Source organism: Bos grunniens, chromosome 2 (genome assembly GCF_055505025.1).
Source record: "Bos grunniens cultivar Pamir isolate PY7600 chromosome 2, Bosgru_T2T1.0, whole genome shotgun sequence".
Lineage (NCBI taxonomy): Eukaryota > Metazoa > Chordata > Mammalia > Artiodactyla > Bovidae > Bos > Bos grunniens.
In genome coordinates this window covers 39102384-39117171 of record NC_141166.1, presented here as the reverse complement: position 1 = coordinate 39117171, position 14788 = coordinate 39102384, and the positions used below count along the sequence as shown (strand labels likewise).

The 14788-nt window shown below is 37.6% G+C and overlaps 1 protein-coding gene across 23 annotated transcripts in view; it reads left to right on the top strand.

The window, feature by feature from the left end:
• Positions 1-14788, top strand: part of UNC80 (unc-80 subunit of NALCN channel complex) — a 230089-nt gene that overhangs the window by 100868 nt on the left and 114433 nt on the right. For all 23 annotated transcript variants that reach the window (XM_086342424.1, XM_086342463.1, XM_086342385.1 and 20 more), the window contains exons 23-24: positions 6237-6449; positions 11020-11155. In XM_086342424.1, the coding sequence (XP_086198550.1) occupies positions 6237-6449; positions 11020-11155 (349 nt within the window). The remainder of the gene's footprint in view (positions 1-6236; positions 6450-11019; positions 11156-14788) is intronic.

Sequence of the window (14788 nt, the reverse complement as noted above, 5' to 3'; positions counted from 1 at the left end):
CCAATTTATTTTTAGTATATAAGGATATATTTTTCTTTAATATTAATACAGTTGAAACAAGTTTACTAGTTTAGCATTGGACTTGTATATCTTTTTGTAAATCCTTTCAACATTTCTGTATCTTTGTGTTTTAGTTTTATCTCTTATAGAAAACAAGTATTTGAATTTTAAACCATTTTAATGATCTTTTTCCCTAGAAAGATTATATTTACTTATATAGATTCAGTTCTGTCTTCTTCGGACTACTTACCACATTTTTTTTTACTGTTTCATTGTATGTGTGTTCTTGTTTCAATTTCATGCCTTCTTTTGAATTATGTTGGATTTTTCTTTGCTTTGGTTTAGCTTTGTTTTATTCATTTCCCTTATCAGTTTGAAATTTGTTATATTCTATTTATATTTTTAAAATTGCATGCATATTTAACTCAATGCAGTCTAAAATTAATGAATATCTTTACTCTTCATGCAAATAATAAAAGACTGTAGAGGGTTTTAATGCCAGTTGTCCAAGATTTAGTTCTCTGTTTTTGTTTTAACATTGACAAAGTAAACTTTATTTTTATTAGTTGTTAGGAAAATAATTTTTAAATTTGCCCAAGAGCTGAGTATAGTCTTTGCTCACCATTTCTCCTTGCATCTCAGACATTCCTTCCTAGGATCTATGTCCTTCTTCTAAAAGAAACCTTTCAGACATTTCTTTGGTGATGATCTACTGGCAGTAGCTCTCTCAACTGAAGTTTAATAAAAAAAAATACTCCCATCTGGGATATTGGCTTTATAAAGGAGTGTGTGGCCTGACCCTCCACTCCACATGAATACTGACATTTAATTTGTGGTCCATTGAAAACCCATACTCCGGTCTTGCCATAGTCAATAGAAACCCTCAGAGCAAATATTCCTTCACTAGTTCACACCTTTCTCCCTGCCTTCACTCTAGAATTGAATTTTCTTGTAATTTCTACTTTTCAATGGTCTATCATCTCATATCAGAAGCAAAAGCAAAAATAAAGTGAAAAAAATTTGGATATTTTATCCAGCACTTTTAAATGTCTAAACCAAAAGATGTTTGTCTTCACACTTAATCCATCATATTGTCAGAAATAGGAGTCCTTATTTGATTTTTAAAACAATTATGCAAGATATTAGCATGATCTGAGTGTTAAAATGCCAACCCAGCCAAACTACGTACTCAACTGAAATGCCTGCATCTAGCCTGACACTGAATCATTTCAGTTGCCCGCAGCTACTGCAGGAATGTGCAGGGACAGAGACAGCCTGTCAGTTGCTTAATGATCTCGGGCAGAGAATTCAATACAAGCTAAGTAATAAATACTGGCTCACAAGCACGTGCCCTCCAGCAAACAAGGTTCCAGCATACACTAAGACCCACAATGCCTGCTTATTCCCAGTGGTCTTAAATAAATAAGTATCTTACACCAGCAAGAGCTTTACATTTTATTGTAAGGCAATAAAAATATTATGTAATTCCCCAGGAACCAACATAAAACATTGTCTTTAAAACAGTTCCTGCCCTGGTGTTATGAGTTTTCAGGATCAATCAGGGTTTCTTCTTACATAACAAGTTTACATAAGTCCTTCAGGGGAAGGAATGTATCGCAATTATAACCTTCAATTAACCATCATATCTTGGTAAAGATATTTTCTACGTCCCCAGGCAAAATAAAGCACAGCTGTTTGAATTAGTATTCTAGTTCTCTGCTTTACCTTCATAAAGGAAACATTCAATATACATAACAATCTTATCAAATGCAGGAAAAAGTGCCAAAAGAAGTCAAGGGGAAATAGCCTGATACTTGAAGTTTTCTAGCTGAAGAATGTTAGAGAAATAACTTACTGCATAATGCATGATGTTTTGTAATTTTAAATAGACAGCTCTGTAACCATTGCAGACAACACCGTATATAAAACCAAACCATATGAAATTGATGATATGGTACTATATTTGACCAGCAAACTTAGAGATTCCATAAAGTTCAACCTAACATTTTATCTCACCAGTTCAAATTGCTTCTTGCTTTTCTGGCAACTGCAAAGTTATGACATAATGGAACTGAAGCTGCTCTGTGGCATTATGGAACACAGAATAGAAAGGTGATCTGGCAGACATGTTAATCAGAAAGAATTTAAATCTGCCTAGTTTTCTTTTAGGACCACCAGCAAAATTCTCTGTGGTATACCAACGGTACCAAAGTTTGTTTTGATGTTCAGTTTTGACTGTGTCTCTGAAACTCCATGGTTCTCTTCATCCATGCAGCCTTCTTCTGATTCATTTTTCTCCATTTGTGCTGTTTTTCTCCGTGATGTGAATCCATCCCTGCCCATTCTGTCGTGTCTCCATTGTTTTGCTGCTTCATGAGATTGCTCTGAGCCATTAAGAGGCAAGTCCATCAAAAGAGGAAAAACCAACTTTCCTTTATGTCCAGGAAGAATCCTTTGTCTAAGGTATTCCATAACCCTGCTCCTCAAATCAATACTTTCTAACTTACACTTTGAAAGGAACTTATAAGGAAAATAATTCCTATAGCCACACCCACAATATAATGCCTTGACTACTCTTTCACATACAGTGTGAAGTCGGTTCTTATTGCCAAGGATCTTCTATGAGGACGCACAGTTGAGTCCTTAGCTTTATACTACACCAGCACCCTCCATTGTCCGTACAGTAACACACACACTACAGTACCACAGAAATTGTTAGTACTCAGTGTCCTCTTGACTAGAGGATCCCCAAGTCTGCTTTCACCTACAAGATTTGCGAGGTTTATAATAAGAAGGCAATATTTGAGTTACTCTGTGTCATCATCCCTTAATGCAGACAGTGACATTTCCAAAAGTTACTGAGTTTGGCAATTTACATGAATCAAATTATCAATAATAACTAACCTTCCCTTTAATGTTGTGCTATATAGTCAATTAATGGGAATTATTTTGATAATGGTCTCAGTTCTGTTTTCCAACTTAAAGTAGGATTTCTTAGGGCCAATAACTGATAATGTCTGGGTTTTATCATAAGAAGCTTTTGAGAGCAGATAATTAAAATTGTTTTTGATTCAAAATGCCTTAAGTTTCCTAAGCAAATAAAACATATTTGCTAAAGAAGCCAAGCCAACCTACATGGGAAGCCTTACATAGCACAGTCTGGGTTTTTTATTCATCTTCTGTTAGTCTTCTCAGTGCAATTTAATAGTTAAACGAAATATGTGAAAAAAAAAAAATCTCTGCCCCATACATTTGAATTGGGTTAAGTTTTTATGCTCATTAATCATGAAAGAGCTAAAGTTCATCACCTAATGCTATTCCAGCAGTGTTGTTTCTGCCTTCCTGTCATTAAGCAATGAATCTCATTGCTTTATATTGGAAATGTGTCAAAATGTGACATGATAAGAATAGATTTGCATCACTTGCCTTGCCTTCCAGACTGAAGCTCCTTTTTAGAGATAGATATTCCAGGCTTTTCCAAATGCAGATTAGCATATCTGAAATCTTTAGTAAACTGAATATTTAATACAAGGAAAGAGTATAGATCTTTAGTTGGGATGTTATGGCACTATGGTAATGATAAGTTTAATGCAGAAATTCATCTAAGCCTTTGCATTCTAAAGTCTTTCTATCCTTCTGACCTGCTATCAAGTCTTGGCACCAGTAAAGTTGAGGATAGTTTCTCATCATCAGTGTCCATCTTTTATTAATGATAGATGTTCATCATTGTGTTTATCTTCTATTCTGCCTTAGATTAACTGCACATAGATTAACTTTATCTTCAATGGCAATATGTCATATTTTTTGTAAAATTAAGTCCCAACATAATTAAATTTCTTATTAGGATTCTTGATAGTTTCGTTTAAGTTGTAAACAATGGAAAAATGCTTAAAGGGCTAACTTGCTTGAAACATCCAGGGTATTTGAGATAGTGTGTTACCAGACAGTATGAAGTAACTGCCTCTGCCTGAAGAGGAAGGGATTAAGGAAATCTTCTTAGAGGAGATAACTAAACTGAAGCTTACAAGTGAGAATCTGCTAGATAGAAAAGGGGCTTAAAGGCTCTGCAAGTGATGGAAACAAAACATGGAAAGGTATGAGATGTCATATCTGGGAGACTAACCAGTTTGACATAAGTGGATCACAGAGCACTTGAGGTGAGGATAGGGAGAGAAATGAACAAAACAGCAAAGGTCAGTTGCCTTTATTCATTGATGATTCAGATGGATGGACCATAAAATATATTTTAAATGGGAAAATTATGTGCTTACTTGTGTTTTACATGACATTAATGTTCCATTTTTAAACAGTAACTTTCTACATGCATTCTAGAAATCATCTGTTCCCCAGGTGTGTATATGAGCATGAATTAAGATCTTGAAGATAGCAAAGAGGTACAGATCTGAGCATGAGAGACCTGAAAATGAATCTCATGTCTGCTTCTTCCCAGCAACATAAGAGTGGAAAAGTTATACCTCGTATTAAAAAACATTAAAATGAGGATATTATTTCATAGGGTTGTTATGATAATTAAGAATTACAATTTATAAAAACTAGTTGGAACATAATTGATATTCTCTATACATTAGCACCTATTTTGACATTATAGATTGAGGCATTGTTAAGAATGCTATTACTTGAATCATGAAAACTGTTTCCATTTGAAAATATGTGGGACATGGGACATGGGATTCATTAGGTAACTCTAAGATGATAGCAAGGGCTTCCCCCTGATAGCTCATCTGGTAAAGAATCCACCTGCAATGTAGGAGACCCCAGTTCAACTCCTGGGTCAAGAAGATCCCTGCAGAAGGGATAGGCTACCCACTCCAGTATTCTTGGGCTTCCCTTGTGGCTTAGCTAGTAAAGAATCTGCTTTCAATGTGGGAGACCTAGGTTTGATCCCTGGGTTAGGAAGATCCCCTGGAGAAGGGAAAGGCTACCCACTCCAGTATTCTGGCCTGGAGAATTCCATGGACTGTATAGTCCTTGGGTTTGCAAAGAATCAGACATGATTTAGCAACTTTCACTTTCAAGATGATAGCAAATATTGTTATATATATATATATATTTTAACTGACACAAGTAAATGTTTGATGTATGTATTTTTTGTGACCTGTTGACCTATGGGAAACTTCACATTCTTTCCCATATTAAATTTTTCTTGGCTTCTAAAGAGTAGATATCTTACTCTTATAAGTTTCTGGATATTAACAAAAAGTTCTTGCTTTTATTTTTCAAGCACATCTTGACAAGACGGAGTCATATTTTTGTTTTCCTGAAGAAATGCTGTTTTTCATTTACCAATTAAGCAATTTCCTCTTTGTCAAACATTTTCAATTGAAACCATTCCTATTTAAGCAGAATTTGATCTGTTTATGAAAAATTAGAGAAAGAGACTAACTCAACCGAGTTTATTTATTCATTCATTCATTTATTTGTTTTTTTCTCATTTCAGGCCCCATTTTATTCTGTTTATCCTCACAACTCAGCCTGATATAGTAAGCTCTTCTTTTTCTTATTAGCCAAAGTGAGAGAGCAGTTGCATGTCCTTTGAGTTTGTGGAAGGTCCTTAAAAAACTGACATCTTTGGTTAATCTACATCTAGTTCTAGAAATTGAATATATGTTTTCATCATGCTAATTTTAGGTTTAAAAAAGCTTCATATTTAAAATCTCCTTATTAAAAGTGATTTCACACTCAAATCCCCACTGTCTCTGAAATATGAAAAGATAGAGTCATGGAATTACTTGAGATTCTCCAAAAGGAGAAAAGTACATGCAGAAACCGACTTAAAATGTCTCATTATTCAATACTCAAATTTGCCTTCATGGATTCATTTTCCAGATTTCCCACTACTACTGTAACCATGTTAACACTACCCTGGGAAATATCGCTGCTGCTGCTAAGTCGCTCAATTGTGTCTGACTCTTTGTGACCCTAGGGACTGTAGCCCGCCAGGCTCCTCTGTCCATGGGATTCTCCAGGCAAGAATACTGGAGTGGGCTGTCATTTCCTTCTCCAGGGGATCTTCCTGACTTAGGGATCAAATCCCTGTCTCCTGTGGCTCCTGCGTTGCAAGTGGATTCCTTACTGCTGAGCCACAGGGGAAATATGGCTAAACCAAATCAAAATACAAAGGCAAAAATAAGCTAAGAGTACATAGGCATTGGCTTTAAGGTCAGATTCATTGTTTCTTAATCCCACATTACTCTTTCCTTAACAACCCTACTCAGGAAGCACCGGTGGTAGCCAGAGCAGCATTGTTCCTGGAATGTGCCCGTTTTGTGCACCGCTGCAACCGTGGCAACTGGCCAGAGTGGATGAAAGGACATCATGTGAACATCACTAAGAAAGGCCTTTCCAGGGGACGGTCCCCCATTGTGGGCAACAAGCGGAACCAGAAGTTGCAGTGGAATGCTGCCAAGCTCTTCTACCAGTGGGGAGACGTGAGCTTTTGATTTTCTTCTATAAAAATTAGGCCGAGTAAAGTGAAGACGTTTTGAGTTTCTGTTTGTTCATTTGTTTGGGAGATAATCTGAGTATCTGTTATGTACCAAGCACTGAACAAAACATTTCAGGGGGAAATAATTCATTTAATCTTCCCAATAAATCTACAAAGTTAGACATTATTATCTCTTCTGGCTCCCTTTCTGATCCTCTGCCTCTTTCCTCCCTGTAAATGTAAACATTCTCAGCATCTCTTATCAGTTCTTCCTGTATAATCTCCACCAGGCTTGCATTTATTCCTGTGTTAGAGCTAGAAGTACCCAGTTCTCTATCCATAGCACTTTTCAGATCCCTGACCAACTTCACCAACTGTACTTTGGAGGCATTTACTTAATGTTCTGAAACTAAATCTGACCAAACTGAAATGCTTCTCTCCATTTAAACACACCCCCATCTGTAACCCCTCTTGAATTTTCTATTCTTTTTGATAGAACTACCATCATCTGAAATGACAGTCTTTAAACATATTCTCAACCTCCTTTCCTTATTGATTCCACCTCTTCCGTGTCACTGATGCCCTTTGAGGTCAGATCTTCATTACTTCTCCTCTGTGTGACTAAAGTATTTTCCTATTTGGTTTCCTCCCACAATCTCCCCTCTCTGACCCATCCTACACACTGCCAATAAAATCTCCCTTTGGCATAGCCCGTCTAAAAGCAGAACATTCATATCTCATCTCCCAGCCTCCAGACTCTCTCCTTCCAATTCATTCTCCAAACTGCTGTCAGAATGATTAGGCTAAAATGCAAATCACGGTATAGTGCTTCAGTGGCCCTCCTTTTCCCTGGGGATAAAAACCCAAATTGCTCAGCCTGGCATCTCAGCTCTTTCCACAACCTTTATTCAAATCACACCAAGATTATAGATGATGAAGTCAATGAGCTGATGTACCTAAAGGACATTTATCTCAATCCTTTACATCTAAGAGGTGTTCAATGATAAGTTATGATACTAAATTTTGAAAGCAGGATAAATGGTTTGTCTCTACATTTTTAGACAGCTAGCATGGTGTCCCTGGAAGGAGTGATAACGCTTCTCCCCTGCTCAAAAACTGCCTTTCATCCTTCAGAATGCAAAATGAAGTCCAGCTTCAAGAACTGTGGAATCTGGTCCCGATTTACCTTTCCAAGCCCTCAGGCACATTATTTCTGCTCAGAAAATGGTGCTTCAACCAAGTGGCTTAGTTGATAGTCTCTGAACACGTCAGTGCATGTCCCTGAATATGGGTCTTTGGGAACTCTCCATCTGAAATATCCGCTTTTCCCTTTCCCATTAGCCTAACACCAATTCTTGAGAATCTATGTTTGAATCCCAGTTCAAGGCTGCTGAGTGACCTTGAGCGGGTTTTTCAACCTAACTTTCCTAATTGCCAAACAGTGATACTTCTTTATGAAAGTTTATAATCTACTCAGGCATATTAATAAAGACACTGATGCACTATAACAGTTTATTCAACTTTATGTTTTATTTAATAACTAGCAAACTACCTCGCATAATAAATATTTGATGAATGAAGAAGGAATAATCATATTCCTAAGGCACTTTTCTTGTCTTGAAAGAGATGTAGAGCTCTAAATTATTATTTAGATATTTTATATTATCCCAAGTAAGTTCATTTTTTGAGAAACCTTCTAAGTTTTGTGAACTGTGGGTTTAACTTAAATTGCTTGGTTTCAGAATCCGGGGGAGATCAATGTAGATTTTTTCTCCCCTTGACTCTCACTATTAAGTCTTCTGGCTTTGCTCAGACTCATAATTCCTTGTTTCCTTCTGTTGGGGGAGTGTGTAATTTCCTCGGTTCTTTCTCGCCACAGCAAAAATTTGAAGTGACGGACAGACCAGTGTTACAGCCCCATGTAAATTTCCTTGTTACAGCAAAAATTTGAAGCAATGGACGGACCAGTGTTACAGCTTCGTGTTACAGCTCAGTTTTATTAAGAAAGCAAAAGAAAATATATCCTTGAGGTGTGAGAGGGAGTCGACCCAGAAGACTCAAAGAGAAGAGAAGCCCCCAGCTCAATTTTGGTTCCTCTTTTCATAGGTTTTTTCTCCTCCCCTTGGGCCTGCCCTATGTAAATTGGGCTAGCCAGGAGTGCTGTTGGTTTTACCTGAGGTCCTCACTCCTGTCCTCAGACCTTCCTTTGTTCTGTTTTCACAGGCTTTTCCCTTCTTTGTCTTTTAGCCACCGCCATTCTGGACTCCTTTTTCCTATTCTAACCACCTAACACTTCTTTAGAATTTCTAAAATAGTAGCATCAGGACAAGGCTTTCTGTTGAGGTGGTGGTTTTTGCTTTCACGTTTTGTTTTGTTTGCTTAAAACTTCTCAAGTTAGCAACTGAGCTGCATTTCTTTTGTATTGATGTGGTTTTTGTTACTCCTCAATTGCAGACTTTAAGGAGACCCCTTTGTTCTCAAATAACCAAGATGTTCAAACAAAGTGTGTTTTTATTTGAAGAGCTCTAGACATATCTTTTGAGCTTCCCAGGTGGCTCAGTGGTAAGGAATTCACCTGCCAACGCAGGAGACACAGGAAATGTGGGTTCAGTCCCTGGGTCAGGAAGATTCCCTGAAGTAGGAAATGGCAACCTGCTCCAGTATTCTTACCTGGAAAATTCCATCGACAGAGGAGCCTTACAGGCTATTGTCCATAGGATCGTTAAGTGTCAGATGCGACAGCATGCACATGCACACACGGACATATTTTTGTAACTTTCCAACAGAAAATCAAATCTCTTGCATGCCCAGAATTTAGTCGTTTTTCTAAATATTTGAAAAGGATGATGCAGAAAGGAAGAAGAAAATTAGCTGGAATTTTGTTCTTACCAATGCACAGAGTAATCACACTGTCAGACCAAGTTCAGTGCTCATTTTATCTTTTTGAGTCTTTTTCCTATGTATGTGTCTCTTCTTTTATTCTATACAACATGTAATTAGAATGTGAAAGGGATTAGAGGTAGCATATTTTGTCTCTTTTTTGGGGGGAAATTCTTTTTTTAAAATCAGATGTTAGTACATGATGACTCCGAAGAACAGATAGTAAGCATTGGTTTTGTGAATACCTTATAAAAGCCAATGTTGTTTATGTGTTGAGGTAAAAGTCATGTTTCTAATGTTGATGTTCAGGACACTATCAAAAGAATAGCTAATATTTCAAAAGAATAGTTAATATTTCTAATTCATAGCATATCATGAGGGGGAAACAAAGTATATAAGAAAATTTTGATTGCATATATGATGAAAGATACAAATAAAATTGCAGTTCTAGAAGTCATGCCAGCCTCCAAATTCATTAGCATAACACTGCTATCCTCATAAAATTGCATGATCAGAAACATTCTGAGGAAATGTGACTTCTTATTTTTTGCTGCAGCAAAATCCTCCATTAAAAACAACTATACAGGACTTCCCTGATGGTCCAGTGGTTAACACTCTGCACTTCCAATGCAAGAAGCATGGGTTAGATGGGGAAATAATGGAAACAGTGGGAGACTTTATTTTGGGGGCTCCAAAATCACTGCAGATGGTGACTCCAGCCATGAAATTAAAAGACACTTGCTCCTTGGAAGAAAAGCTGTGACCAACCTAGACAGCATATTAAAAAGCAGAGACATTACTTTACCAACAAAGGTCTGTCTAGTCAAAGCTATGATTTTTCCAGTAGTCATTTATGGATGTGAGAGTTGGACCATAAAGAAAGCTGAGCACTGAAGAATTGATGCTTTTGAACTGTGGTGTTGGAGAAGACCCTTGAGAGTCCCTTGGACTGCAAGAGATCCAACCAGTCCATCATAAAGGAAATCAGTCCTGAATATTCATTAAGAGGACTAATGCTGAAGCTGAAACTGCAATACTTTGGCCACCTGATGTGAAGAACTGACTCATAGGAAAAGCCCCCGATGCTGGTAAAGATTGAAGGCGGTAGGAGAAGGGGACGACAGAGGATGAGATGGTTGGATGGCATCATCAACTTGATAGACATGAGTTTGAGCAAGCTTTGAGAGTTGGTTGTGAACAGGGAGGCCTGGCATGCTGTGGTCTGTGGGGTCACAAAGAGTCAGACATGACTGAGCAACTGAACTGAACTGGAGAACTAAGATCCCATGTGCCATGCAGCATGGCCAGAAAAAAAAAAAAAAAAAAAAAACTTTTTAAATAAATAAAAATAGTTAAAAGAAAATACAACTGCATACTCCCTTATGTGAGATCTATAAAATAAATGACCTTTGAGGAATAAAAATACTTTCAGAAAAAGTTTTGTGTGAGAATAAATACCATTCCAGTTCCTATAAGTCTTTAGGCTCAATGACCTTGGAGACAGCATTAGTGCCTTCCTTCCCTGGATTCCCATGTTGGGAAATGTGGTGGTAAGAACACTATGGCAAACAGAGGAAACTTACGCTGAAGACAATCCCCATGAATTGATTGCCGACGACCTCTGTAATGTGAGAACCTCTTTTACAGTCTGACATATACCTCACGCTGTTTCATTCTTTTTCTGTTCATGGTAGGCAATCGGCGTCCGGCTGAATGAGCTGTGTCATGGGGAAAGTGAGAGTCCAGCCAACCTGCTGGGTATCATTTATGATGAGGAGACCAAGAGGAGACTGAGAAAGGAGGATGAGGAGGAAGACTTTTTAGATGACAGTAAGGAGACTCCCTTTACTACAAGAACCCCTGCTTGTAAGAATCTCTGCTTTAGGAGCACGTAATATTTCCCTTTCCTCTTTCACATTCTTACCACCTTCCCATGTCTTCCACTGTACCTTCTCCCCTATTCCCTGTGCATGGATGTGAGCATGTGCATAAAACCCACAAAGTGAGGGCAGGAACCAGAGGAGAAGACTATAGACAGGAGCAAAGAGCTGTAGGCCATATGAAACATTCATTGCTTTGTGGTCTCTGACTCCTAATATTGTAAATGTCAAGATCAGTTTTAGTCCTCCGTGAGAAAAGGAAATTGTGGGAAAGTGCTGTTCCAGGAAAGGATTTGGTCAGGTTTTGTGTTTTTTCATTACTCTTGAAGATACAAAAAAGGGCTAGACCAAATGAAATTAAACACAAAAAGCTTCTCAAATCGCTAAAATATTAAAATACTTAATCATAGTTTATTATCATATTTAACATGAAATTCAAAATTTAAGGTTCAGATTATCTGAACTATGAATGTTCGATTTACTGTACTTATTTATTAAAAGTATAATTGAGTCCCATCATAGAAGAATAGAGACAAAGAGATTCCTGAACATCTTTTTTAACACCATTTTGTGCATATGTGTGTTCTATACCATACAAGCTTATGAGTATGTGTACCACTGTTTTTTATGGAGTAGCAAATTCCAATATGGTTTTGGAATGAGTATCATTAACTGATGAAGACACTGAGGTCTCTTCCTTTTGACCTACCCTAGTGATTTGAAATGCAGATTCCCTGATGATGTCTTAAGGATTATCCTTAGTTAAGTGATGCCAAACCTACTTTATCTCTAAAGGCATGAAATATAAAAGGATGGCTAGAGTGTAATATTAGAACTAAATAATAATCAAAGAAAACATATTGTCTTCTACTTTCATACCAATAATTTTTTTGCATTTTTCCATCATTTTGCTCTTTCTCTGCTGCTGCTGCTGCTAAGTCACTTCATCATGTCCCACTCTGTGCGACCCCATAGACGGGAGCCTACCAGGCTCCTCTGTCCCTGGGATTCTTCAGGCAAGAACACTGGAATGGATTGCCGTTTCCTTCAAATCAAAGAAAATCTTCTTGACTTAACTGTTGACAAAACACCGAATTATGATGTTAGTCTTTTAACCTAATGATGAAAGTTGTTCCCAAAGATTCCCTCAAGTTCACAAGAGTCTAGGTTATCCTAGAAAGACTCACGAAATTGGGTCTGATTTGTAGTAGGACTTGAGGATAATCCAGCAACCACAGAATCTAGTTTAGGCCTGCCAGGAGACATCCCCAAACTGCCCCGGATCTCCTAGGGGTCCTTCAGAACAGAGAGAAGCCAAAGCCACGTTAGATGGAAATAGCTTCATAGGCCAGAATGTTCTCACATCTCCATGAGACCGCATAAGTATCACTGGCGATATGGTATGCTTGGTATAACAGTTTTTTGGTGAGACTATTTATAAGTCAGTAATTGTTCCCTATAACAGAATATTTCAGATGATACTTATGAGAAAGCCTGGACTAAGACCAAGCTCATTGTCTATGGGACTGACAAGAAGAATCTAGATGATATCCTTAGGATTACAAGCACAGATCCAGAAGTTTACACTAAATAACTAGTGTTCAATTATGTTTTAAAAAACAGTTGCACATCTAGGCAAGTTCAAGCATCATGTAGACTCTAGAACATTCATTCAATGAATATAAGATTGGAATATCTTCTTTAGTTCCACTTTTAAGTCAATACATAGCTCAGTTTGCATTTTAAAAATAATTATGGTATAAGCAAGTATCAGTCTGGAAACAATAGAGAAGTTTGTCTTTTTCATTCCTTTTTTTTAGTACCATTTTTTAAATTTTTATTTATTTTAATTGGAGGCTAATTACTCTACAATATTGTGGTAGTTTTTGCCATACATTCACATGGTTCAGCCATGGGTGTACATGTGTTCCCCATCCTGACCCTCCCTCCCACCTCCCTCCCCATCTCATCCCTCAGGGTCATCCCAGCACACCGGCCCTGAGCACCCTGTCTCATGCATTGAACCTGGACTGGCGATCTATTTCACATATGATAATACACATGTTTCAATGCTATTCTTTAAAATCATCCCACCCTCGCCTTCTCCCACAGAGTCCAAAAGTCTGTTCTTTACATCTGTTTCTCTTTTGCTGTCTCACATATAGGGTTATCGTTACCATCTTTCTAAATTCCATATATATGCATTAATATACTGTATTGGTGTTTTTCTTTCTGAGTTACTTCGCTCTGTATAATAGGCTCCAATTTCATCCACCTCACTAGAACTGATTCAAATGCATTATTTTTAATAGCTGAGTAATATTCCGTTGCATATATGTAACACAGCTTTCTTATCCATTCATCTGCCGATGGACATCTAGGTTGCTTACACGTCCTGGCTATTGTAAACAGTGCTTTTTCATTCTTAATAAGAGGCAATGTCCCCAGCCACATATTACCTCTGTGGAAAATATAATGGTTTTCATGGGGAAGCAATAGCCAGATATGGTCAGAAAAACCATAATTCTACCCACTATCAATATAAGCCATGATTGTATATTATAGCAATTATGAAAGCCAAATACACAGGAAATATTTTAGAGCTATTTAAAGATATTTTTGGAGAAGGCAATGGTGCCCCACTCCAGTACTCTTGCCTGGAAAATCCCATGGACGGAGGAGCCTGGTAGGATGCAGTCCATGGGGTTGCTAGAGTCAGACACAACTGAGCGGCTTCACTTTCACTTTTCACTTTCACGCATTGGAGAAGGAAATGGCAACCCACTCCAGTGTTCTTGCCTGGAGAATCCCAGGGATGGGGAAGCCTGGTGGGCTGCCGTCTATGGGGTCGCACAGAGTCGGACACGAATGAAGCGACTTCGCAGCAGCAGCAGCAAAGATATTTTTAGGAAGGTTAATATGTAATGATATAGTTATTGCTTGATAAGTTGATTCATTCAAACTATTTTCTTCTAAGGGAGACATGTCTTTGTCTTCTTTTCTGAACACTGATAAGTAATCAATATATTTCTCCATTATTTGTGATGTCATGTATCTGAGAACTAATCCTGAGGATTTAAGTCTCTATAGTGTCACCTTGGCCATTATCTGCCTTTAAAACAAAATCCATTTTTTGGTCTATGGTGGATACAACATTTAACTCATTCAGAGACTGGTGTTCTTCAAAGCAAAGGAGAATATTTGCATATTCTAGTATAGCTATTCCTTAATATGACAGGCTAGCTTGTATAAACTGTATAACATGGGTGATCCAGTAAATAAGTCTTGTTTATGCTACAGAAACACATCTGGGATAAAGCTGAAACAACTTCACTACCCTAAGAACATTAAGATAGCCATCTCTTACAAAGTGAGCAGACAGGACTTTTGTAGTTCCAAATCTATTCACGGGCCTATACCATGAATAAATCTGATTGTATAGGTACGTGAAAATCTGGCAAGGCTGCTTTCTGTTTTTGTTTTCATTAAAAGGCTTTCCGGCCTAGTGGAGCTGCATTTTGTTTCTCTATAATGCCTTGAGGAAAATAATTCTTACTGACTGACATTTTAATACTGAGGTATT